The 27362-nt window shown below is 43.7% G+C and overlaps 1 protein-coding gene across 1 annotated transcript; it reads right to left on the bottom strand.

The window, feature by feature from the left end:
* Nucleotides 1–1148: 1148 nt before the first annotated feature.
* On the bottom strand, nucleotides 1149–6146 carry LOC142210086 (uncharacterized). Its single transcript, XM_075279116.1, has 6 exons — nucleotides 6065–6146; nucleotides 5052–5204; nucleotides 4449–4595; nucleotides 3282–3428; nucleotides 2585–2725; nucleotides 1149–1168 (listed from the first exon to the last, which is right to left on the bottom strand). Exons 1-6 carry the CDS (start codon nucleotides 6144–6146, stop codon nucleotides 1149–1151), a joined length of 690 nt encoding a protein of 229 aa, XP_075135217.1.
* Nucleotides 6147–27362: the final 21216 nt, after the last annotated feature.

The raw sequence follows: 27362 nt of genomic DNA, 5'->3' as shown, positions 1-27362 counted from the left end.
ACTAACCTGAGTGAGTGCGAACACAAGCGAATAAATAACTCCTACAAGAGAAACAGAAAACTTGACTAGTTTCATTTATGAAGGAGTGGTAAGATACAGAAAGTGTGAACATTCCCCTGCAGCACATCAGATGATTCATGCGCCAAATGCCATTGACCGCAAAGACTGGGTCATAACAATTGTGGCTCAGTTACTTATTCCTTTGACAATGTCAGGTTATTTAGAGCAGTTATGAACAACTATTTGTGGCAGTAATTCCAGACTACGTGAGACAGATTACTGCACACAATCAGCCATTAAAACCATCAAGTTAACGTTAGCTACATCTGTTTAGTTGGTGTAGCATTGGAGCAAATTTACTGACTGGTATTTTGTATGCTGTTAGTTCCCTCACTGGCATGTGTCACCTGAAGTATTAACATGTGCCAGAATTGAAATGTAAACCAGTCAGGGACTGGCACAGAATTCTGGTATAACTCAAGCCAGTTTCCTGAAGTGAGTAATAATAAATTTGTCGAGCAACAAAAGAAATCAGTGCCGCAGAGGAGTTTGCTTCAATTCATCAGCTCCGCCTGTGTAATTTGTGCAGAAATTATAATGTGCAATTCTGGATGTTCACAGAGAGAACCAGGCCCCGGTGTTAAATCAATATAGCAAGCTATGGTACTGGCCATCACAACACTAGACCTGGCTAATCAAAAGGTCTACTGTATATTTGATACAAAGGAAAAAATTATGACTCAGTACCACTTTTCCTACTACTAAATCTGCCTACTCACTCCATTGTCCTTGTTTTTCAAGGGCAGTCATAACAAATGTGTCCTAGGTACTGTCATAGAAACACAAGGGCTGCAGACTTTAAGCTCTTACCTCTCCAGTCTATCCTGTATGCTGCATGTGACCACACATCTTCAGGGAATTTTGTAAAAACAAAAGACTTCGATATAACTTGGTAAATAAAAACAGACAATTGTTTTGTGGGAAAGTGAGGAGTCAACCACAGCTTTACTGAAGAGCAAACATTACAACTAACACATTTATTAACATGCTGAATGTCTGGCCCTCCTCTACAGGAACATGTCCATATTTCAGTGTACACTACAGGTGCCCTTGACTTATTTCCCTGGGAATGAAAGGGATGACATTCCTCATTTGTCTGTGGTGCCATCTAGAACAGAAGAATGAAATGATATGGTGAGGGGAAAAAAAAAAAAAAAAAAAAGAAAAAAAAAAAGGGTACACAGCAATAAAGGTTTCTGGGCCCCACTGCATAATAGCCCAAACCTCCCCCAGACCTAAGTGGAAGACCCTTTTTATGGCAGAAGAGCTAGACCATGCCATCTGTACACATCCATCAGCCAAGAGCCCAGTCAGGGTGTCCATTGAAATTCTCATGGCTTCCCACCCACCATTGAACAAGTTCCTCCTTCTAAACACAACTACAGTATACATTGCTCAGACACCGGGGGCCTGTAGAACTGCAAGTTTTTTAAACCGGATGCCCATTCACACCTATCCAACTTGGACATCCCTACCATGCCTCTGTTGTTGGCCCCGTGCACAGACCAAGTCCCAGTAGATTCCACTGTGTCCTCATTTGAGGACCAGGCGTCTCCTTCAGACCACTCAGCACCCACTAAGTGGCAATATCTTCAACTGACTCACTTTTACACCAAGACCAGGGGCAAACTGCGTACATAGACCAATTCTAAACTGAACCTGTTCTCTAGATGGCACAGAGTCCCAGAGACCCTTCACTCCATGTTTCCAACTACTTCTGATCTATGCTGGAGATGCGGCCAACTGAGGGGCACAGTGTCACATGGTTGGTGTGTGGAGGAGGGGAATATTCAGTCTGTTGTCCATTTCCAATCTAAGATCAGAGACCATCCACAAAGTCACTGATGTCTAAAAAGACACTCCTGCTTTCAATCTTTCCCCACAACTCCCCCTCTCTCCATAGTATACTTACCCATCTTAGTTCCCTAAAGCTTTATTACGGTATTGAATATTCAATCCTACTGTATTCTTGCTACTCTAGGACCTAGATGTTGCTGCCGCACCAGGACTGTTACTACTAGTTTGTTAATTGATGCTTATTACTTTTGCTTATCTGAGTTTTTTTTCCAATAAACAATGTGAAAATAAAAATAAAGCCATTATTGCTAAACCTGAACATTCCCTTTAATGCTGTCCTTTGCCATCAGCAGCGCCGCACCTCCCATGAGGCGACCTGAAGCGAGCGCTTCAGGCGGCGCTATGTCAGGGAGGGCGGCATTTTTGCTACCCTAAGCCAGTCCAGGACAAGGACTGTCCTGGACTGGCTTAGCACCGAGCGGTGGTTTGGGGAGGCCACTGGCAGCAGCGCTGCTCCAGTGGCCTCCCATCACACTCAGGCAGAGAGCAGGCAGTCTCCGGGCCAGTTCTCTGCCGGCGAACAGTGCTAAGCCCCGCCCCCTCCACTCGGCCACACCCTCTCCTCCCGGCGGGGGGCGGCTTTCTGTAGATCGCCTCGGGCGGCGAAAGGGGAAGGTTCACCCCTGGCCATCAGTCAGGTTTATTACACAGTTATTTTAGGACATACCCTTCAATGGCTTTGTACAGTTCTTTCCCGTTGCAGTATTACAGCACTTCTTAGGTGCTTTACAGTCATAGTCTGATTTACAGCGGTTTGTCTTCTTAACTGCACTGTCAGATATCACAGGAGGACATGTACCACTTCTCACTAAAAGAAATATGGAAGAGATATTCAGAACAGATAACAGGTCATCTACTCAAAACCCACTGTAGATGTTTAGCACACCTAGTGGCCGCATTGGCAGTGCATTGTTCCTGTGATTGGGCCTCGGTTGTCAGTCATGATGTAAGAAATGCCAGCGTAACCCATGTGCTGTTAAGTTGGTGCCATCATTTTGCATCATGAGGGCAGAAAACCAACCAGAACCACTGTCATCATCGGGCCTCTACACCGAGTCCATCAACTAAGATTGATGGCAGATTCTGCATTAAACAATTTAATGGCCTCCCTGACCCCACTGCCTATACCTTTACTTAAATAGGACCACCTTACATGGAGGAGCTACTTGTTCTGGCCCAGTCTACTTGTCTTGACTCCACTTATAAAATGGGGTTACTTAAAATTTTGGGGAAATTTCCAGATCCCAATGCACCCTAAGTGAAAACCATCAGTTTGGTATTCCAGTTTACACAAAATGAAGCTACCATGTCATGATTATATTTTACAGTACATACACCACTTATTCTAGCCTATGAATATTTACCTTTTTTGGGCACCTCACAGGCATTTCCACAACCACGTGGACAACACTTTTCATTACTGGGGCATGACGTGTCATCTTTACAAAATGGACGTTGTGCTATTAAACAATATATTGTCGAGACTTCAACTTTACAGAAACCTTTTTTCACTGAAAAAAAAAAAGAAATTCTATTAATTTTTCTTTGTTACATTTGAGTCAGGTCTTGAACCTAGAGAGAATTTACGCATGGGGGTGGGGTCAACTGAATAGGCGAGGCAGAGGCTCCATTGCTCTTGATGGAGGTTGTTCTCTTACCAAGCTTCAATACTACTCTTGTTGCTCTGCATACGTATGATATATCTGTCACTACATTATATAAGTAAAATATATGTATAGTGAACAAAATGGCAGTGACATACAGAGATACACAGTACCTTTATGTAAAAATACATTATGCATGGAAAGAAAAATGCTATTTGAGGGGGAGTTCACACGGAGTTACGTGCCGCGAGATTTGGCACGTAGACGCCGCGTGACCCTTTGCGTGCCGTACACGCTCCCATTGAGTTCAATGGGAGCGTATGCGCTGCGCTAGTTTGCGGCCGTGAATAAATGCACGGCCGCAAACTAGTGCGGCGCATACGCTCCCCGCTCCCATTGAACTCAATGGGAGCGTGTACGGCACGCAAAGGGTCACGCGGCGTCTACGTGCCAAATCTCGCGGCACGTAACTCCGTGTGAACCTGGCCTAAGTTTGGCAAGAGAAAGACATCCTATTAATGGGACAGATTAAACTGCAAGCAGAGAGCTAGAAAGCTGTGAAGAATTGATACAGAAAGTACAATAGAAAATTCTAGAACTTTTCGTTATATAAATAGTAATCTGCTGAAATTGAACAATCTGTTTTAGACAAATGCAGGAATAGGAGAGGTGAGTATATCTGATATCCAGCAGATTTCCCTGTCCAACACATCTCGCCTTTCTATGAGAATCTCATGATATTCTTGGAGAGTCAGTAAGCATGTCTATAGGAAGACGCCTGCAACCTTCTGGTGTTATGTGATCTCTTAATGACTTATTCTTATAATTTATAGTCATGGGTAATTTATTGTATATAGAATAGCAACTGCTGGGTGATTATGTATAAAGGAATAGTTGTGTAACATGTTATATCTGGAAATAACCTACCTCCAACAGAGGGTGTACATTGCCGTCCACATTTTGTAAAGCAACACTTAGCTCCTGGAGCGCACTCGTTGTCAGAAGTACATTCATCATTACAGGGCTCATAGGTGCCGATCCTACGTGATTTTGTGGGGCAGGTGCCACTCCTTACTGTATATGCAAAACAAAAAGGACACCTGAAAAACTGAATTAGAAAGAATACAAGAGACAAACCTCAAGAAAGTAACCTGACAGCCATTGGTCACATGGCAGCACCACAACTCAGTCCCATTAAAATGAAAGGAGTTGCAGCATGGCCATGTGACATCACTTACTGAGAAGAAGAAGCCAGCTGGGTCGTCTAATCCTTAAAGTCGTCTCTTTTCAGAGACTGGAGCCAAAGTTACTATCACTAATATAGACTGACTGGTACACTAAACTCCGAAAATAATGCATGTGTTTACAGTGGTCAGTAACAGAGTGCGTGAGATACAATATCAGACACTATCAGTGTACTGGTGTGGCGCTGTTTCTGGGAGAAAGCAGCCATGTTCTGTTTATCCTGGTACAAGCCCTATAACAATGTAGATCTCTACCATTTGTTACTATAAGCTGGTACATACTGACCTTTAGCAGGTGGCTTGCAGAATTTGGATTCATTGTCTTTACAGCATTTTTTGTCACCTGGGCAGTCACGGTCATAGATGCAGGCGTTAACCTCAGACTGAACTGTTTTATTATAGAACCTTTCTGGGGGGCATCTCCCACGCTTGGGGGTCTCTACAAAGTAGTGAGACAAAGCAGGTTATGTAAGAATCTCATTTTCACATATGGTTACGAAGGCAAATTTTTACTATATTATGCACATTTTCTTGTCCCCCACCCCTCAAAGTTTGCACCATTTTCCACTGAGATTGAAGCCAGTTGCAGAAATAAGCCTTGTGGTCAACCTTGCCATGGATTACTTGGTTGATTCAGTTGCAGACCCAGTCATCTGAGCCAAATCAGCACAGAAGAGCCACAGCAGATAGCCGAGAGGCCGAAGGGTTGGAAATAGAAGGGAATTTGAGGAAGAAATCCAGTAAAATGCCAGCACTTCCAATACACACAAGTAAAGCTTCTACATGGCACTGTCACACAACGCAAAAAAAAAAAAAAAAAAAAAGAAATCCTGTATGCAGGATTTTCTGTTAGAAAGAAAAAAAAAAAAAAAAATTATATATATATATATATATATATATATATATATATATATATATATATATATATATATATATATATTGGACAGCAGATTTTAGTTTTTTTAAATTGAAGTTTATGGACAACAGTCAGTTCCACCACCACACACACACACACACACACACACACTCTGAACAGAATCCAATGATAGTGTGAACCCTACCTTACCATGTTGCTTATTTATTATATACTCTTGTTTAATGTTGTGCATATGTTAATTTAGATGCGACTTTTTAGGCCATGTGCACTTTTTGGGTAAGAGGCTCAATTGCTTTGGGATGGAATTTCATAAATGAAGTATAGTGCAGAGAAAGACCTCAAAAGGAACAAGGAGCTTAATAACTGTGCCTCAATCTGTCCTAGGATATGGTTAGCTCAAGCACTTACACTACGTAACTTACCAGCTGATGATAGTCTCAGCGCAACAAAACAGAGCAAGAGCCCCACGAAGAAGACTTGAATGCAATTCATCCTTCTCTCCATCATGGTATGGTAGATGTAAGGTATCTTTGGGGCACCTGGCTCTTATATAGGCAGTAATTACCTGTATATGGGTGTTGGCCTTGCACAAGCAAGGAAACTGCTTAACCCCTTCAAGGACTCAACAAAAGAAAAAACACCTTAAGGGGGCATTCACACGGAGTAAGGCCGGGCGTGTATCACAGCCATACACGCCGGCGTTACGGCAGATTGCCGAACACTTCCCATTCACTTCAATGGGAGCGCTCGTAAACGCCGCTGTTACGAGCGCTCCCATTGAAGTGAATGGGAAGTGTTCGGCAGTCTGCTGTAACGCCGGCGTGTACGGCTGTGATACATGCCCAGCGTTACTCTGTGTGAATGCCCCCTAAGGCTAAGGCCCCATGTTGCGGTAACGCAGCTTCTTTTGTTGCAGATTTCGCTGCGCCAGACCTAGGAACAGATATAATAGGAATGGGAAATATATAGGAAGTTCTTATACTTCTCCCTTCAGCTCAATCTACTCCTGGCTTTGGCTCTCAAAACCTCAGCAAAATCTGCAACAGAAAAAGCAGCATTTGCGTAATGTGGGACCTCAGCCTACATGCCCCACATGACTTAAACTCTGCAGTTTGGCAACTACGTTGCAAAGTGAATAGGATTCTAGCAAAAAAAAACTGTTGCTATTTTGTAAATCACAGCATATCATTTATTCCTACAGAAATACTGATGATTTCGCTCTAGGTATAATGGAAGCAGAAAGTCCGCAGAGGAAACCTGGGGCCTTAGCCTAAGGCCCCGTTCACACGGGGCACGGGACCGCATATTTTGGTCGTGATTCTGATGCGACCAATTCTGATTCCGACAGTCGCAGCTTCCCACTCCGGAGTAGGTAAATCATGTGGCAGCATCCTAAGGGCCCCTTCACGTGTGCTCCCATTGAAGTGAATGGGATGTGTTTTGAAGCGCTCGTGTATACGTGTCTGAATGAGCGGAGCGTAAACTCCATGTGAAGGGGCCCTAAGGGTGGGTTTACATGTTGCTTTTCTCCATGAAAATACTTGTATTTTTACTATGAATCTAATGTATTATTGTAGAAAAAAAGCATTGAATAAACCTAGCCAAAAAGTGCCAGCAAATAGTTGCCAAAATGCAAATGCTAGCTTATTGGGTGCTTTAACCTTTTATCATTGGACCCTTCAGAATACTGGTTAGGATGTTTTTATAGTAATTTGTGTTGCTATTTTTGCTTTATTTTTTTATATTCATGCCAAAATCACATAATGTTTGACAAAAAGTACTATTGTGCAAAGTCCTTGGCAAAAAAAAGACTCGTATAGGGTTGAGCTGATCTTGACTTTTAAGGATCGATTAAAAGTTAAAAGTTAAGATTTCCGATCATTTTCCATTCGAACCCGATCTCGATCTCAATTCCGAACCTAATGCAAGTCTATGGGTTTTTTTTTCTAAGCTTGTTTTTTAAAAGCTAAAAAAAAGTTACTCAAAAACACATACAAGTTCTTAGAATGCAGAGAAAGAGCAAGGAAACACTTAAATGGCCATAAAACATTGTTTTTTAATCACTACACAGCGTGGAGTCGAAAAATTGAAGCACATGAGTCTCAGTCACATGAACGACCTCTTTAAAAGTAAGCATAGCCGGTAAAATATATTTTCATGACTATGTAATGTCCCAGTCCTGCTCATCCCATTCCCTTTAATAGTCCTTGCAGACCGAGATGGTATGTATATTTGCATATGAAGTAAAGAGGTATCTCCCCATGCCTTCCTATATGTTTAATATACAGTATATATTTATTTCACTAGAGCCAGCACACATGGGGTTCTATTAATTCACAATCTTGTGGATATTTTGTGAACTGCACCTGCCTATACTTTCCATTTTAATTTATGTCTGTGATTGCATCATCCTAGTGTGCTAATGTAAAGGAGTGTCCAGTATGATCAGGTGACCTTCAGAACCAATCAAGCTCCCTTGATTGTCCTGGAGGAGGAGTTGAGTTATAGCTGTCTCTGGAGAGGGTTGGAAACCCTGTTGATCGGTGTGTGAAGATCTGCACATGTGGAGCAGAGTTGGACATGTTAGCCAAGCATCAGTGTACCTCAACCAGAGATGTCTCATCCTCTGTGCTCAAGATTCTTCTCAGAGAGTGTTATCCTCTGAAGCCCCAAGTCTGCAAGCACTAAAGTATACTAACCTGTTATCCATACATCTGGAAACTCCACACGTATCTCTATGCAAGTAAGTCTTTGGGACAAAGATATATTTAAGGAGCCCATAGCTAGTCTGACAGAACTTAAGGGTCTCCCGCTGTCAACACCTGTGTTTCCTCTGTTATATACGTGTACCCAGTTTGTTGAGGACTAACCCCCTGGATACAGGCCATCTTTACAAGTATATCCAAGTTAAACTACTCAAGCAACTCCTAGTTAAACTATCCAAAGTATTTTTGCTCCATTCTCCATCACCTGCTTAACTGGATACTACCTGCAGGAATCACAGTATTGTAAGTGAAGAATTACTCCATCTGTATATTTGTATTACTTTGTCCTGCTAGTAAAAGAGCAACGACTACCCCCAAGACCTGGTTGTCTGTTGTCATTGTCAGATACCATGTCGGGACGGGTAGTTGGGGACATCAACTAGGCTTTGGGCACATTTGGGATCAAGGGCCTTTCTACAAGCCGGCCACATCTGACATACAGTATCTGAGGACAGAACTGCCTATTGGATTATAGACAGCCACTGGTTGTCAGAAATGAATGGATCCCTTTCGGTGAAAGGTATATATATAAATCTGAGGACAGAACTGCCTATTGGATTATAGGCAGCCACTGGTTGTCAGAAATGAACCTTTTGTGAAAGATATATACAGTCTGAGCACTATAACACCCTCACTAGCACAGCTAAACACCTGCCTACACTGACCCTAGCTACAACTGAGCTCCTCTGCCTAGCTAGTATGTGCAGCAAAATGGTGGCGTCTGCATCATCACCGCCCTTATATAGAGGGGTGCGATGATGCTGCCAACAAGCAATGAGATTAGTGCCCATAGCTAACATGGTGCCTGAGTTTCAGGCATCATGTTAACTGTTCCCACAATGATTTGCCAGTAGCTAAGCATTGTGGGAACATAACCTTGATCCCGACAGAAGAGATCGTGTTCGGAATTCCCATCACGATCGTGAAATTTACTTGATCACCGATCGGAATCCGATCTTTTCCAAACCCGATCGCTCAACCCTACTCATATACTGTAAATTCACCATCATATATTACTAGTATAAGTTGAAGATGAAAGTACTGACAAGGGCAGGGTAGAAGAGATTCTTACATAGGTGCACATTTCCAGGGGATTTTTGTAAAAACATAAAACTTTGATACAATTTGGTAAATAAAAACACAGACAAATGTATTGTGGGAAAATCACAGGAGTCAACCCCAGCTTTACTCAAGAACAAACATTACTGCAACTAACATAACTCATTTATTAACACATTGAAGGTCTGGCCGTCCTCTGTGGGGACATGTCCATTTTTCAGTGTACCCTATGGGTGACCTTGACTTATTCTCCTGGGAATGAAAGGGATGAAGTTTCTCATTAGCCTTTTGTAACTTCTAGAAAAAAAGGATGAAACAATAGTATGGTGAAATGACACTGCTTGTATAACAACATCAAGAAACAAAAAAAGTAGCTGGGAAAGATGTTTTGCTGCAAAGTCCAAAGAGAATGGGCTTCCTCCACAGTAAGTATATGGAATCTGCCACCAAACTTGACCCCTGTTCTGAGCTAAAGGCCAGGTAGAAACCCTAAGTCCAACAGAGTGAAGCTCCATGACAAAGAGAAGAGCTGATGGTCACAGCAATGAAAGCTCTGGGCCCTCTGCAAAACAGGGCCCCCTGCTACAATGTACAATTTATAATATTGTTGTCTTGTTATGTTGTAGGGAGAACATACCCCCTATAGCCACTATATTTCAATGGGATATGCTGCAAAGAGAGAAACAAACTCATTTTTTTAAAAATCCTGAACATCCCCTTTAATGCTGCCCTTGACCATCAACCAGGGCTATTACTCAGAATATAGTTAGTTTAGGACATACCCTTCCATGGCTTTGTACAGTTCTTTCCCGATGCTGTATCGCAGCACTTATTAGGAGCTTCACAGTCATAGTCAGATTTACAGCGGTTTATCTTCTTAATCGTACTGTCATATATCACAGGAGGACATGTACCACTTCTCTCTAAAATAAGGAAATACGGAAATGTCATTCAAGAGCAGATAAGAGGACAGCTCCTCCCAAAACCCACTCTAGATGTTTAGGCGAAATTTACACCTCAGCAAATGGTACCAGCGCACCTAGTAACTGCAATGCTAATACAGTGCTCCACCTTGCCCACTATGCCCAACTTTAATGTACATTATAAATAAGCATACGATCTGAACATCAAATGTGTCATTATTTAGCTGGTAAAAATACATTGAGAAATATTCCCAAGAAGCGACATTTCATTCCCTACTTCTTTTCAAGCAATATAAGATAAAATTGGCTGCTTACAGAGACCACTGGAGAGAGCTTGGTGCATATGAATTTATAAAGCTACCAATAGGGTAGGTATAAACATCTCTTTGCACTGAGTTCCTCCAGTGGTGACTGTCGATTGGCCATGTATGTCACCGGGAAATTTCCCAGTGGGCCAACTGGAGTATAGCCCACTGTGCCAGATTACATGCCTCGAGGTCCCTTAACCTGATTATTGCTTCAGAGTGATGCCCAGTGGTCCCTTGCTCTATGCCTTCAGAGCTGAGATCACCAGTCTCAAAACTCACAAGATTCATTGGGTGAGGTTCACCTAGCAACTTTGTTCAGACTGCGCAGGTCAAAACCAAATTCCTACTTTCCTACTATACTCTGGGGGTATATATATATATATATATATATATATATATATATATATATATATATATATATGTATACATTTGTGTATATAGTACAGTAAGTACACACCAATTATGATAAGAATATTTACCTTCTTGTGGCACCTCACAGTTATTTCCACAACCACCTAGACAACACTTTTCATTATTGGGGCATGACGTGTCATTATTACAAATTGAACGTTGTGCTATTAAACAATATATTGTTGGGACTTCAACTTTACAGAAACCTTTTTTCTCTGGAAAAAAAAAGTTAAAAATCAAAATACAACAAAAATAATAGAACTAAGAAATTGTGTCAGTTTATAGGGAGTTTTATAGGGTATGGGCACTTTGGCCATCTCTGTTATCGGGATCTAAGGCTAGGGACTGGCACTGAAACACTTATTGGAACACTCAGAGGATAGTGTATACCTGTCTATCTACAGTATATTCATGTGTAAGTTACGCTGTGTATATTGCAGCTAGTACTATATACATGGCTGGACCTAGCAGGCTATTGAGCAGCTCCCTTACAGTATAACAGGATGACCTGAAAGATAGATTATTGTATTGATATGGTGGGGAGACATACCCCAGTACAGGCTATCCCTAAGACAACCATCAAACATCCCTAACAGAGTCTGTGAGGCCGACCCCTCTGAGAGTTATTGGTAGCCTAAATTTGCACCGATATCTCTGCAACAGGGGAAGATACCAGAAAAGCTGAATTCACTGCATTGTCAGCTTTACTATGGGAAATATCGCTCCCTACCTGAGAGGACATGAATGATCCCCCTTTAAAGCTTTATTCTATTCATTGCTTTTATTAGTTGTGAGATATTATAGATAATATTATATTATAGAGATACACTTTTATGTGACAATACATTATTAATGGAAAAAAATGCTATTGAAGCTTGGTAAGAGAAGAACATGCCATTGAGGATAATGGGGCAGAATAAATGACAGTAAGCAGAGATCTAGAAAATCATGATAATATTAACACTAATTTGCTGAAACTGTACATTCCCTTGTAGAGGAATGCAGAAATGGAGAGAGGTGAGTATCTGACATCCAGCAAATTTCCCTGGTCTTCCACATCTCACCTTTTTATGGAAATCTCTTGGATATTCTCAGAGAGTCAGTATGTATGTCTATAGGAAGACACCTGCAGCCTTCTGGTATTATGTGATCTCTTAATGAATTTTATTATTCTTATCATTTATAGTCATCGGTAATTTATTGTATATAGAATAGCAACTGCTGGGTGACAATGATGTATAAAGGAAAAGCCATGGAAAATATGCTATATTTGTAAATAATAACCTACCTCCAACAGAGGGCGTACATTGCCGTCCACATTTCGTAACGCAACACTTAGCTCCAGGAGCGCACTCGCTGTCAGAAGTACATCCATCATTACAGGGCTCATAGGTGCCGATTGGAAGTGGGTTTGTGGGACATGAGCCTTCCCTTTCTGTACATACAAAAAAAATGAACTAACATTCAATTACATACAAAGAAAAAATACAAAGACACAAACCTCTAGAAAATTCAAAGTAACCTCACGACCATTGGTTACATTAAAATGGATAGGACTGAGTTGCAGCATGGCCATGTGAAAAACGGACGTGATGTCACTTCCCAAGAAGAAGAAATCAGGCATGATGTCTAATCCTGCACAACCCCTTTGCACATTACCAGATTGTACAAATAGCTAGCTGGATGAGTGAGGATGATCATCCTCATGTATGTGTGTACAGTGGTCAGTTACACAAGAGTGCCACACAGGGTGAATGAGCTGAGTTGAGATGCAATACCAGACACTACCAATGTATAGGTGTGGCGCTGTTTTCTTATCCTGGTACAAGTCCTTTAACGATGTAAATCTCTACCATTTGCTGGTACATACTGACCTTTAGCGGGCGGCTTGCAGAATATGGATTCATTATCTTTACAGCATTTTTTGTCTCCTGGGCAGTCACTGTCATATGTGCAGGTCATAGGATGAGACTCAACCCTTTTAATATAGAACCTTTCTGGGGGGCATTCTCCAGGCTTGGAGGTCCCTAGAAAAAAAAAGTTACAAACAAAGCAGTTTATGTAAGTGAATCTCATTCTCACAAATGGCAACTGAAGCAGATTTTTCCTTTCCTATGCATATTTTCTTCTATTTTTCCAGTTATGTTGCGCAATGAGATTGTGCAATAATTTGTATTGTTCTTAAGGCTGGGCCTCTTGTAGCAGAAACGGTTACACAGTCCCTGTAAGGTGGATGAGATTCTAGTCAATCCCATACATACACTACAGAAAAATATGGTGGTTTCCCTAATAAAAACACTGCGGGAAAAACTGTGATGCTTTTCCAATATGGTTTGTCACACAGCACTTTTTCACTGAGGCCTTATGTGAAGCCGTAACCTAAGGGTGTTTTTGCATTTGGGCAAAAAATCAATGGAGCAGGACCAAAGACTGCAATTTTGAGTCATAAAATGATAATTACAGATAATATACGGAAGGAAACTACGGCTGTCCTTGAGCTCAATGGTTGAATCCATGGTGAAGATCCACAACATAAATTCACATGCTGTGAATGTAATTTCTGTGCCACAGGTCAGTTTACATTGCAGGGTTTGTCGTAGTGTGTGGGGAAAAAAAAATTCTCTAGCTCCATCTTTTGGAAGGTAACTCCCTATAGATCAATGCCTGGTTTACTAGAAACCTAATGAGTAATGACATTGTCTGGAAAGCCAAAATGAATACGTCTGTTCTGGTTTGGCTTTAATACAATGTCTTTAGGACAATGTCACTAGGTTTTATGAAAGCAAGCATTGATCTATATGGAGCTACCTTCCAAAAGGTGGCACTAGTTTTCCTTTCTCCATCAAGGAGGACTTATTTTCATATTCTTTTATCACAATACTTAGCAAAGCATTTATGGCCTGTAAGACTCTGCTCAAAAAGTGATCTGTAAAGGCAATGTCCTTAAAGGGATATAGTTCCCCCTCTGACCCAGGTCCTACATTATGTGATCCTAAAAGATGACTATTCCAGGTTCTTCATAATATGATGCTATTAGATCACTACATATTAGACCAGACACACATACTACATCAGATACATCAATAATGCACGTTATATATTTAGGATGATGGGCATTTTAGAAATAGATTCTAGTTCACATGTCACATACAGTACACTATATATAATATCTATCTACCTTATGATTAGGCTACACCTAAAATTTACTCTTCTTAACTTACCAGCTGATGATAAACTAAGGGCAACAAAACAGAGCAAGAGCCCCAGGAAAGAGACCTGAATGGGATTCATCCTTATCTCTATGATGGTATGGTAGATGGAAGGTATCTCTGGAGAGCCAGGCTCTTATATAGGCAGTAGTAACCTGTATATGGGTGTTGATCTTGCGCAAGCAAGGAAATAACTAAATCAATGGGATTTTTTTCTTTGTTCTGTACCTTACACCACTTGCCACATCCATGTCATGATTGCAAAATGTCCTTTTCAACTTGAATTTTGGTTACGTAACTTCAACATGGCATGCAAAATCTACTGATCTACCACCTTAGGTGGACCTCACTCCTCAGTAAAGATCTTGGGAAAATGGTGGAAGATTTCTGGAACCAAATGAAGGAGCTCATCCTCCCACCAGTCAATATGATAGATCCTCACATGGTAGGGTCAAGTAGGCAAACCCCAATATCTGCACTATGTAAGTTCCATCACCAAGAAACCTAGTAAAATATTCAAAGGGACCTTCATGGGGGCAAAACCAGACTCTCTTATTGCAAACAGCGATTTTTTTTACTTTATTTTCTTTAATAATAAAAAGAAATTCAGCATGGGAGGAAGACTTCTTGAAGTCAAGCTATCATCGACCTGGTCATACCACCGATCAATGGCTTCTCATGTGACACGGTAGGGGCAAGTAGGAAAACCCAACATCTGAAGCTCCCTAAACTCCATCATCATGAGACTTTGTAAAACATTTAAAGGGATGCTGTCAGGAGATTCATTGGGGCAGAACCAGACTGCCTTATTACAAACAGCTATGGTTACTCTAAAACATTGCAGCATTTTAGAGAAAATTATGCAATAGCTTAAAAAACAAGGTAGATATGGGGACAAGTATATTCTTTAGGGGCATAATTTGAGAGGGTGTAGAGGGTGCTGTCACAACTTGGACCAGAAGCTTTTCGGGCCCAGAAGTTGTCACTTCCCAAAATTACTATGTTACATTATAGTTGGTACAGATTTTGTACTGGGACCCAGAAGATTCATGATATTCCTCTGGTCTCTTGGATGGCTTCGTACTAGCATCTTCCTGCCTGCTTTGGCTTGATTGAAATGGAAGAGACCTGACAATCTAGTCAAGGCGGTCATAAAGATGCCAGGAGGTAGTCACTCAGTAGGCACTCTTCTTCTTCCCTGGCCCCAGGGTAAGATTCTTGCTGTCAGGATTCATGCTGCCTGAACCAGACTCACCTGGAGAACATGTTTTACCGCTGACTTTTGTGCGTCATGACAGTAGTAGAACCTATTATCAGCAGCATATTGTCACCGGAAACACTCCATCAAAGAAGTGAAAATAATAGCAGGCCACTCACCGATCCTCTAAAAACTCTTCTTTACTAAAATCTGAAAACAGAGTGGTGGGACCAACAATGAGCATGTAAAGGACTATGGCTATTTTGCAGCTATGTGCTGCTTGTGTTGTCTGAATTTATAGGCACTACAGATTCTAAAACTACGAACTGTATCACCAGCATGTTCTTCTCTAATACACTTAAAGGGGTAGCCCATTAGCAGAACATTTTTGATACTGATGACCTATCATCAGTATCAGATCAGTTAGGGACCAAACCCGAAACCAATATGGGCGCCAGAAGCCATATTCCAAGTATATGGCCATTAGCAGCCCTGCTCCTATCCAAGTGCATGGGAGAGGGACTGCAGTTCCTGGTGCCACCGCTAAACTCTACGGAGCTTCCAGTCCATACACTGTATCAGTGGAACCTGGAACTATACGGCGAACCTACAAAACAGGGGTGTGCCACTGCAATGGTCATTTGACCCAAGGCCAGAGGCAGTGCATAGTGGTAAAATGGCAATAGTCCTGTGAGTACATATTGCTGGTCCCACCACTCTGTTTTCAGAAGATTTTTTTAGAGACTTGGTGAGTGTCGCTGCTATTATTTTCTCTTCTTTAAAAGAGTAGGTTTCATGTATTATCTTACAGAAGAGAAGATCACCACCATAACTTCCATAATACCAGTTCATAGTCCAGTTGGCCAAGAAATCAGTGGCCAGGGCTTAAGGGTGTTGACTGAAGTTTCCAGGACCATTAGGTAGCTAAGACATAGGCAATAGACTGTGCAGTCCCTGAGGAGAATACCCGACATGTAGGTTTTTGCTGTCCACTTGAAAAGTCGGACATCTTTGGGAACGGACACTTAAGGACAGACACGGACTGTAAAAGAACGCACCCGATGTCCATTTAAATCAATGCAAAATGTCACGGACACAGCTAGTGTCCGCTGCTAATGTCCGCACAAGATTTTGAACGGACATTAGCAGCGGACACTAGCTGTCGGACACCGACGGTAGCGAGAACGCTCCCTTAGTTATTATTCCCAGATTATATCCTATGGGTTTTTTTCAAATCAGGTATTAATCTATATGGAATTACCTTCAAATAGGTGGTGCTAGTAGCAAATTCCTCTTTTACACCAATTAGGTCTTATTTAAACTCTTTCTGAAAATAATATGCAAATCAGTCCTCTTTGGTAGAAAGGGGGAACTTGCTCTATCACCATCTTTCAGAAGAGAGCTCCCTATGAGTCATTGTCTGATTTTCCAGAAATCTAGTGGCATAATATGGAAATAAAGCCAAGTCAGAAAAACTTCTTCAAAAAGAAGAGGAACCCATCCACTGCTGTTTGGTGGTTACTGGGTACTGGCTGGTTGTGTGAGAGGTCATAGCCATGGGTTAGATTGGATAATATGTCTCAATAAGGAGATGTCATCATACAGTGTCCAGGGAATTATTAGTCTATGCATGTCCTGCTAAGAATTCTGGTAAAATAATATGTCTTCCTTAGCAGTGCTCCTTGGTAGAAAGGAGGAGATTGGCTTTATTCTCATATTATCCTTTTATGTTTTAGAAAAAAACAGGCATTGATCTATAGGGAGCTACCTTTGAAAGGGTGGGGCTAGAGCAAGTTTTCCCCCTTTCTACCAAGGAGGAATGATTTGTATACGTGCGTATCACATTGAAACCAATAGGGAGAAAAGCAGCCCATTCATTTCAATGGGGAGCGCACATATGCCGGCTCCCATTGAAATGAATGGGATCTGCTTTGTACGCGCTGATTCTGAACGTGTTTTACGTTCAGAATCAGCTCAGCGTATACTTAGTGTGAATGCACCCTTACCCTAGTAATGACTGACAATGGTAAAGTCTGGATTACTATGGCCTGAGAGATAAAATTCTGCTATTCTGGTATCTGCTGCCAGACAGGAATATTTTTTGTTTGCTACTGTGCAATACTGGGCATAGACTTTAGATAACTGTCAGCCAAATACTCACACCCTTCCCAGTACAATGTACGCTCTCCTGGTGGAGTCCATGTATTCTGAAGTCACTGCCAGGCATTGCTCTGAATGCTCAAAAGGTTGAACTTCCGAGAAAACCTGTTGTAACTATGGTCAGTTGTGTAGGATATTTTATCTTATAATTTACAGAACTTCTGATATCATAAGAAAAGCCTCATTTGCTTCATTTGTCTATTTTCTCTTTCCATCAGAGACTGAAGTATAACTCTAAGGGGACTTTGGGCCCCCCAGGCACCAGGGTCTATATGTGACTATTACCTTTGTAGTCCCTATAGCTATGCACCTGTGACCAAACATCTGACAGCTTATATCTATCTAATGTCTATGGTCAGGGGCGGATCCAGGGCCGGGCGAGCCAGGCAACCGCCCGGGGCCCCGCGCTTAGCGGGGCCCCGCAGCCCGGCCCTAGCAAAATGGTCCCGGTCAGCTCGGCAGTCGGGCAAGTGCCGGGGCCCACAGAGCCTCTGGGGGCCCCCTGGCACTTGCCTGACAGGCCGCACCTCTAATGAGGCGACCTGAGGCGGTCGCTTCGGGCGGCGGCACACGGGCGGCTTTTTTTTTTTTATTACATTTTTTTTTTTTTTTTTTTACTTCAAACCAGCGCAGGAGAGCTGCTTCTCTCTGCGCTGGTTCAGACGTCTGCGTAGGCGGCGTCACTAGGCCGCCTACGCACGCTGATACGTACTCAGACGTCTAGGTATCAGCGTGGGCGGCGTCATCACGTGATGACGCTCGCTGATACCTAGACGTCTGAGTACGTATCAGCGTAGGCGGCCTAGTGACGCTGCCTACACAGACGTCAGCCTGCAGGAGAAGAGGATCGCGGAGGCGGCGGGAGCAACAACAAGATCGGTAAGTATAAAACTTCTTTTTTTGTTGTATAATAGGCCGCTACCTGCTGGAGTATTCCCAGCAGGTAGCGGCCTATGGTCAGCTTAAAACGCCTACACACTATATATACAATGTCCTTTCTTTCTTGATCTCCTATGGTATGATGCAGAGATCTACTTGTGGCTGATCTAATACTGCAGTTCAGCCCTCCATGTATGGAGATATAGATGGATACATGACAAGTTCTGCTGAATCTTTTACCACAAAACTATTTGTCAATCTGCTCAGAGTCGCCTGTTCTTTCCTGGTGGCAGACTCCCTTACTATTCAATCACTGATTGATATGAAATTTCCACGTCCTCTTGACAAAGAGGTTCTGCAGAAGCTGAAGTGCATATTATTAGGAATTGTGTACTGCTTACAGATCCCTTTAACAAATGCAACAAACAAGTATCCCAGACCCACTAAATTGAGGGGATATCGTCACTCCATAAGGAGAGAACCACCATTTAGGTGTGTGGAGTCTTATTAAGCCATGAGCGCTCCACTGTGCAAAGGAACATGGGAAGAATATGCAAATCTGACTTCCATGATGTAATTAGGATGCCAGTGCCTCAAATATGCACACCAATAGAGGGCACTGACTGAGAATGTGCAAGTCTATCTTCCAGACCCAGTGGCGTAACTAGGAATGGCGGGGCCCCGTGGCGAACTTTTGACATGGGGCCCCCCCCCCGACACCGAAGATCTCGACCGAGTCCCTCCTACGCATTCCTGCACACTCTATTATGACCAATAGTGGCCCCTGCACACAGTATTATGTCCCATAGAGGCCCCTGCACACAGTATTTTACCCAATAGTGGCCACTGCACACAGTATTATGCCCCATAGTGGCCCCTGCACACAGTATTATGTCCCTCAGTGGCCCCTGCACACAGTATTATGTCCCATAGTGGCCCCTGCACACAGTATTATGTCCCATAGTGTCCCCTGCACACAGTATTATGCCCCATAGTGGCTCCTGCACACAGTATTATCCCCCATAGTGGTCCCTGCACACAGTATTATGCCCCATAGTGGTCCCTGCACACAGTATTAGTGGCCCCTACAGGACTAAATACTGTCACGTCACCGCTGACCGCTATACCAGGACAATTGTGGATAAAAAAAATCTGGTCATGTGCATTACAATTTAGTAACTCCATGTGCCTCATATTAATAGCAGTTAACCCCATCATATCCTTCACATTAACCCCTGTGTGCCTCACCATAAGAGTTACTGATATGTGAGAGACATGGAGGTACCGTATTTTTCGGACTATAAGACGCACTTTTTTTCCCCAAAATTTGGGGGGAAAAGAAGGGTGCGTCTTATAGTCTGAATGTGGCGCCTGGCACCCGCCGTAATAGAGAGGCGAATGCCGGCAAAGGATAGACGCCGGGGCCTGAGACATCGCTGCGCTCCTCTGCCCTGCATGAAGCCAGCAGCGGCAGGGGCGATGCTATTCCGCTCCTCCGTGCCCCCGCCGCTGGCTTCATGCAGGGCAGAGGAGCGCAGCGATGTCTCAGGCCCCGGCACCTGTGCCGGCGTCTATCCCTCCCCGGCATCCGCCTCTCTAGTACAGCGGATGCCGGGTCAGTATCGGCGGCCCCTTCTCCCCCGGGGCCGGTCCCCACCGGCCCCGTACCTGTAAAGTTGCAGGCCGGCTCCTGCGCGGCGATATCGCAGGAGCCGACCTGTTCGGGTGACAGCCGGGAGCCTAATGAGGCTCCCAGGCCTGTCACTGCTATATATTAGTATTGCGGCTGGGTCTATGACAATGTCCCAGTTGTATTGCAGTCTATGGGACTTGCAATCAAGTGACCACAGGTTCAAGTCCCCGGGGGGAATAAAATAGTAAAAAAAAAAAAAAAAAAAAAAAAAGCTTTAAAAATATATAATAAAAATATGAAATAAATAAAAGTTCTAAATCACCTCCTGTCCCTAGAATATATATATAAAAGTAGAAAATCATATGTCATAAACCACCGGGTTTTTTTTCAATACAAGGTGATCTAAGCAATAGATATTCCCCAAAATGGTATAACTAAAAAGTACTTCTGGCCCCGCAAAAAAACCCACTCTATGCGTCCCCGTACAGCTGCAGGGTTACCTGTCAATGTGGCCTTGCAGCTGTTGCAAAACTACAACTCCCATATATTAAATATTTTACCATTTTTTGCTTCAAAATTTTTTTTCCCTATTTTCCTCCTCTAAAACCTAGGTGCGTCTTATAGTCCAGTCCGAAAAATACGGTAATAATAAAGTATCTTCATTACTATTACCCCCATATGTCTCACATATTAGTAACTCTTATGGTGAGGCACACAGGGGTTAATGTGAGGGACATGATGGGGTTAACTGCTATTAATATGAGGCACATGGAGTTACTAAAACAAAAGTAATCACAACAAATGCCTGATATTAATAAGTAACCCCAGTATGTACCTGTGTACCTGATATTAATAAGTAACCCCAGTACGTACCTGTGTACAGGGCCGGCGTCAGCGCACGGCATAGTCGGGCAAGTGCCGGGGCCCACAGAGCCTCTGGGGGCCCCCCGGCACTTGCCTGTCACAATTTCAGCTCATCGGCGTCCGTCCGCCGATGAGCTGGAATACATACTCGATGCAGGAGCTGTGAGATCAGCTCCTGCTTTAAAGCTCCGGCCCGGCTTGCGTGTGTAGGCGCGATGATGTCATCGCACCACGCCTACACATGCAAGCCGGTCCGGAGCTAAGCAGGAGCTGATCTCACAGCTCCTGCATCGCGTATGTGATTGGAGGGAGAGAGAGAGGAGCGTCGGGGGAACGATGGAAGGTGAGTGATAGAAGGTGAGTGTAAGTGTTTGTTTTGTATTACATATTAAGGTGAAACATAATGAAGGGGGCCCATGAAACTGGGGGGCAAATGAAGGGGAGGGGGGAACAGCATGACACTGGGGCAGATGGAGGGGGGAGAACAGCATGACACTGGGGCAGATGGAGGGGGGGGGGAACAGCATGACACTGGGGCAGATGGAGGGGGGGGAGAGAACGGCATGGAACTGGGGACAGAGATGGAGGGGGCCCAATGAAACTGAGGGGGCAAATGAAGGGGGGGGAACGGCATGACACTGGGGAAGGGGGTGGGGAGAGAACGGCATGAAACTGGGGACAGAGATGGAGGGGGCCCAATGAAAGTGAAGGGGCAAATGAAGGGGAGGGGGGGAACGGCATGACACTGGGGCAGAGACGGGGGACATTAAACTGTGGGCAGATGAAGGGGGAGAACGTGATGAAACTGGGGACAGAGATGGAGAGGGGGACATGAAACTGGGGGCAGAGGAAGGGTGTATATGAAACTGGGGGAGAGATGGAGGGGGGCATATAATTTACGGGTGACTGTAGGAGGACAGTCGCACATTTTGCCCCTCTTTCTGCTCTTTAAAAGATTGGGAGGTATGGCGTTGGTGACGCCACCCTCCTGCATGACGTCACTCGCTTCATCTGCAACGCACAGTGTCTCGACTCCCCCACCTCCTTTACAAGGGGGCCCACTGAGACCAAGGGCCCATAAAAACCTGGAGCCGGCCCTGCCTGTGTATCTTTAGTTTCATTTTCCTGGAGCAGCTTCTTCTTCCTCTTCTTCTCTTGCAGGACGGCAGGAGCTCGGCAGGGATAAGCCCCGCCTCCTGGGCTCTCCTCAGCCCTCTCATTGGTGAGCAGAGGGCAGGCAGAGAAAGGGAGGGGGGAGTGAGGGGGAGAGGGAGCGTTCTGAAGCGCTGAGAGGAGCCAGACCTGCAGCTCCTGTGTCTCAGCCGTTGCTGCAGCTTCTGGGCCCCCTGTTGGTGGAAAGTATTCAACCAACAGGGGGCCCCGATCATTATACTCGGGGGTCCGAAAAGACCTCCGAGAATAATGATAGCAGCGGTAGCAGCTGTCACCGGGCCCTTGATGTCCCGGGCCCTGTGGCAGCTGCCTCTGCTGCCTCCATGGTAGTTACGCCACTGTCCAGACCCCAAACTAAACTCACAAAAAATGACCTGCCAGAGGCTCTGAACTAAGAGACTGCAAATCAGACTATTCCTGATTTATATTCAGTTCAGTCTACCCTAAAATTTTCACACAAAACAAGACTATCCCCAAAATACAGATCCCAGACCAGATAATCCCTTCATACAAACCCCACACCAAACCATCTCTAAGACTCCATGCACATGATTGTAGTTTTTATGACCCGTAATTGCGGATAAAAGTATATGCCCATTTATCTCTATGGGCCCATAAATACATCAGTAGTTTTTGGAGCTGTTTTTGTTGTTGTGAAGAGCTCCAAAATATGGCGCAGATGCTATACTTGTCCATATTTGTGCATCGTCCATTTATAGACCTCAATGCCATTCTTACTGACCCACACTCTGGGTCTGATGTTCCAGCAGGGCAGGAGATGAACTCTTTTTTGCAGAATCTTCAATGTTCAATATGGTCTCCAGTGCCTCAAAGCAGACCGAGGCAGCATTTTCCCGGCGGCACATGGGTGCTGCTATTTGCTGGTCCCCAGAACAAGATCTGAGGCTGGATCCATTTCCATGACACCGGGGGACTATTGAAGACTCCCACACTCATCTCGGCATTACAAATTTGAATCCCTCCCAATTCCCTAGAACACATATAAAACTTAAAAAAACACTGTATACACATTAGATATATTTTTGTTTGTTCAGCCGGGAAAAATCAAAATAACACAACCGCTCTTTTTTCACTGTACCTCACCTGTTTGCTTCTTGAGGTGTGTGGGGATCCTCCATGTATGACCCCTGTTATCTACTTAAAGGGGCTCTATCAGCAAAATTATGCTGCTAGAGCCCCACATATGCGTGAATAGCCTTTAAAAAGGCTATTCAGGCACCGTAAATGTTATATTAAACCCCGGTCCCGTTTTTAAATAAAAGCATTAAAACATATATGCTAATCGTACCTGAACGTGCACCATGGGCGGGGATGCACGGTGCGACGTCAGCTTCGGGCACGCCTACCTCTTCGGTCTTCTTGTAGTGACGCCCTCTGGTTCCGTGTCTTCTTCCGTCTTCTTGTCTTCAAATCCCGCGCCTGCGTAGTAGCGCTTCCCTCCGGAGCGCTACTGCACAGACTCACTCACCATTGTACTTAATGGGAGTTCGCGAGTGTACTGCGCAGTAGCGCTCCGGAGGGAAGCGCTACTATGCAGGCGCGGGATTTGAAGTATATAAAGTATAAAACGTATATACACATGACCTTCACAGTCCCCCCTTGAAACAGCTCCAGACAAAGGGAAGGCAGGGTAGGATATCTGTCCCTATCTCTTATGCTCTATTCACATCACACGCCATCTGTTTTTATAGCAGCCGTGCACTATTATTACCTTGGGGATAAAGTGATGTTTTATTGGAAAAAACATTTTTCATTTTCACTGCCCAACGTTAAAAAAAATTATGAAATAACTGTAAGTTCAAGATGTTCACAGATGTCTGAATACGTTTCCTGAGTGTGCTGTTCTCATACTTATTAGTTAAATGTCCTGTATTACTATTTCCCTTTCATGTTATTTCTATGCATTGTTGTTGCTGCCATCTGCTGGCCAGAACTTGCATGCTGCATGCCCTTGTTCTTTTTGTTAAAGTTTTTACTCTCTGGGCGTGGTTTTAGGCAAAGCCCTAGTCCATGTCACTCCCTGCAGCCATTTTAGCTCTTCATAGCTGTGTGACAGGACTTGCTTATACTTGGGCTTGTGAAGGCATCAGTTTTTGATCAGCAGTTAGCCTCAGGAAAGACACCAACAGGACTGCATTCAATACCACTACTACCAAGGCTATTACAGTATCGTGTTATCGCTTGCCGCTGTTCTTAAGTCAAATTAACCCACGTTGGTTCATTATAATATTGTGAATTGTTTGAATCCATCTATCCTGAGCTCCTGCCGGTCCGGTCTGCTCCACTGCTTGGATACGAAGGTAGGAGAGTCACACGGCCACTATTATTTACATCTTCAATCGCCTTCATGTGGCGACACAACACTGAGTGTTCTAGTTTATGGGGTGTTTTTTTTCATTATATTAGTAGTATAGCAGCTCTGCAAATGAGATAAGGCACCTGCAAGGAACCTCCATTTTTCTTTAATTCTTTTTAAAGAGATTCTATCATTAGAATTCCCTTTTTAAACTTAATACACATAGGAATAGCCTTAAGAAAGGCTATTCTTCTCTTACCTTTATTATTCTGATCCGTGCCGCCGTTCCTTAGAAATATCTTCTTTCTTCCTTATGCAAATGAGTTTCCTTTCAGCACTTGGGGTGTTCCCCAGCGCTCAAACAGCACTGGGGGTTTCCCTATTGCTGCTTCAAAACTCTCCAGCGACGGCCTCTGTCTTCTTCTCCACCTCTGAGTTTTCTCTCACGCTCCTGTTCTCTTCTTCAAAAAGCGCCGACTGCGCATGTCCGTCGGCCATTTTTCCTGTGGCCGAGCAAGACAGGCCACGGAAAAATGGCCGACTGTGCATGTCCATTGGACATTTTCCTGTGGCTGAATGGGAAAGGCCACAGGAAAATGGCTGACAGACGTGCACAGTCGGAACTTTTTGAAGAGAAGAAGCTGCGAGAGAAGAGACGGGAGGCGTAGAAGAAGACAGAGGCCATCGCTGGAGAGTTTTCAAGCAGCACTGGGGACTCATTGCTGCGAGAAAACTCATTTGCATAAGGAAGAAAGAAGATATTTCTAAGGAACGGTGAAGCAGGTCAGAATAATAAAGGTAAGAGAAGAATAGCCTTTCTTAAGGCTATTCCTACATGGATTTAGTTTAAGGCTGAGGCCCCACGTTGCAGAAACGCAGGTTTTTTTTTGTTGTTGCAGATTTTGCTGCAGTTTTTTGAGACAGCCAGGAGTGGATTGGGCAAAAGGTAGAAGTATAAGAACTTCCTATATATTTTCCATTCCTTTTGTAGCCATTCTTGGTTTGGGCTCAAAAAAAAACCACAGCAAAATCTGCAACAAAAAAACTGCATTTCTGCAATGTGGGGGCCTTAGCCTAAAAAGGGTTTCTAATGATAGATTCTCTTTAATAGACTTCTTAAATGCTTTTTTTTCCATAAAATAACTTGCATTTTAACTATAATCTGAATATATTTTTGTAGAAAAATAAACATTGCATAAACCCAGCCCAAAGGTGCCAGCAAATTGTTGACAAAAAGCAAATGCTAGCTTGTTGTGTTACTTAAACCTTCCTTTTATGAAGCACCTAAATCATTGGACCTTTCAGTGTACTGGTTAGGATGTTTTTATAGTAAATTTTGTTGCTTTTTTGCCTTATTTTTTTGGTTCATGCCAATATCAAACAATTTTTGGCAAAAAACACTATTGGGGAAAAGTTCTTGGCAAACAAGACTCATGTAAATTCACCTTCATATATTACCGTATTTTACGGACTATAAGGCGCACTGGACTATAAGCCGCATTGCCCATGAGCGCCTTATAGTCCGTCTCGGTTCATATATAAGGCGCACCGGACTATAAGCCGCAGTCCGGTGCGCATTATATGTTATTGAAAGCGGCGGCAGGCAGACTTTGCCAGCGGCCGCTTAACCCCCCGCGTGCCAGCCGCTTCTATTGGAAGCGCTCGGCAGGCAAGGAGGGTCTCTATCAGCAAAATCATGCTGATAGAGCCCAACCGTAATGTTGTGAAACTTACCGAGCGGTGCAGGGTGGGCGGGCATTCAGGCCTCCTCTTCCTCCGATGTTCCGTCCTCCTCCTCCGCCGCTCGCTGATAATGGCCTGGGCGCTTGCGCAGTAGTAGAAGCATTATGATATTGCGCATGCGCCCAGGCCATTAGTTCGCGAGCGCCGGAGGAAGTGGTCAGGACATTGGAGGAAGAGGAGGCCTGAATGCCCGCCCTGCACCGCTCGGTAAGTTTCACGTTCTGTTTCAGCGTGACGGCAGGGCTGCCGGACACTTCCCATTCATTTCTATGGGAGCCGGCATGCGAGCGGTCCCCTTAGAAATGAATGGACTGCTTTTTTCCATTCATTTCTATGGGGAGCGCTCGCATGCCGGCTCCCATAGAAATGAATGGGAAGTGTCCGGCAGCCCTGCTGTAACGCCGGCGTATACGGCTGTGATACACGCCTGCGTTCCGTAGTGTGAATGCACCCTTACGGTGCCTTTTATGTATGTATGGAAGCGGCACGCAGACTTTGCCGCCGCTTCCATCCATATATAAGGCGCACCGGACTATAAGCCGCACTTACGATTTCTGAAGAAATCGTAGGTTTTTATGTGCGCCTTATAGTCCGGAAAATACGGTACTAGTATATGTTGAAGATGGAAGTACTGACATGGGCAGGGTAGAAGATATTCTTACATGGGCACAAATATCCTTGAGATTTTTGTATTATCCTTGAGATTTTGTACTATTGTGGCAAAGTCCTTGGCAAAAAAGACTCCTGTACCATAAATTCACCATCAAATATTATTAGTATATGTTGAAGATGGAAGTACTGACATGTGTAGGGTAGAAGAGACTCTTACATGGGTGCACATCTCCAGGGGATTTTTGTAAAAACATAAAACTTCGATACCATTTGGTAAATAAAAACACAGACAAATGTATTGCGGGAAAATCAGAGGAGTCAACCACAGCTTTACTGAAGAACAAACATTACAACTAACATAACTAATTTATTAACACATTGAAGGTCTGGCCCTCCTCTGCGGGGACATGTCCATTTTTCAGCGTACCCCATGTGTGATCTTGACTTATTCTCCTGGGATGAAGTT

This window comes from Leptodactylus fuscus, chromosome 6 (assembly GCF_031893055.1).
Source record: "Leptodactylus fuscus isolate aLepFus1 chromosome 6, aLepFus1.hap2, whole genome shotgun sequence".
NCBI lineage: Eukaryota > Metazoa > Chordata > Amphibia > Anura > Leptodactylidae > Leptodactylus > Leptodactylus fuscus.
The sequence above is the reverse complement of the archived record's forward strand: the minus strand, read 5'-3'. Positions and strand labels throughout refer to the sequence as shown.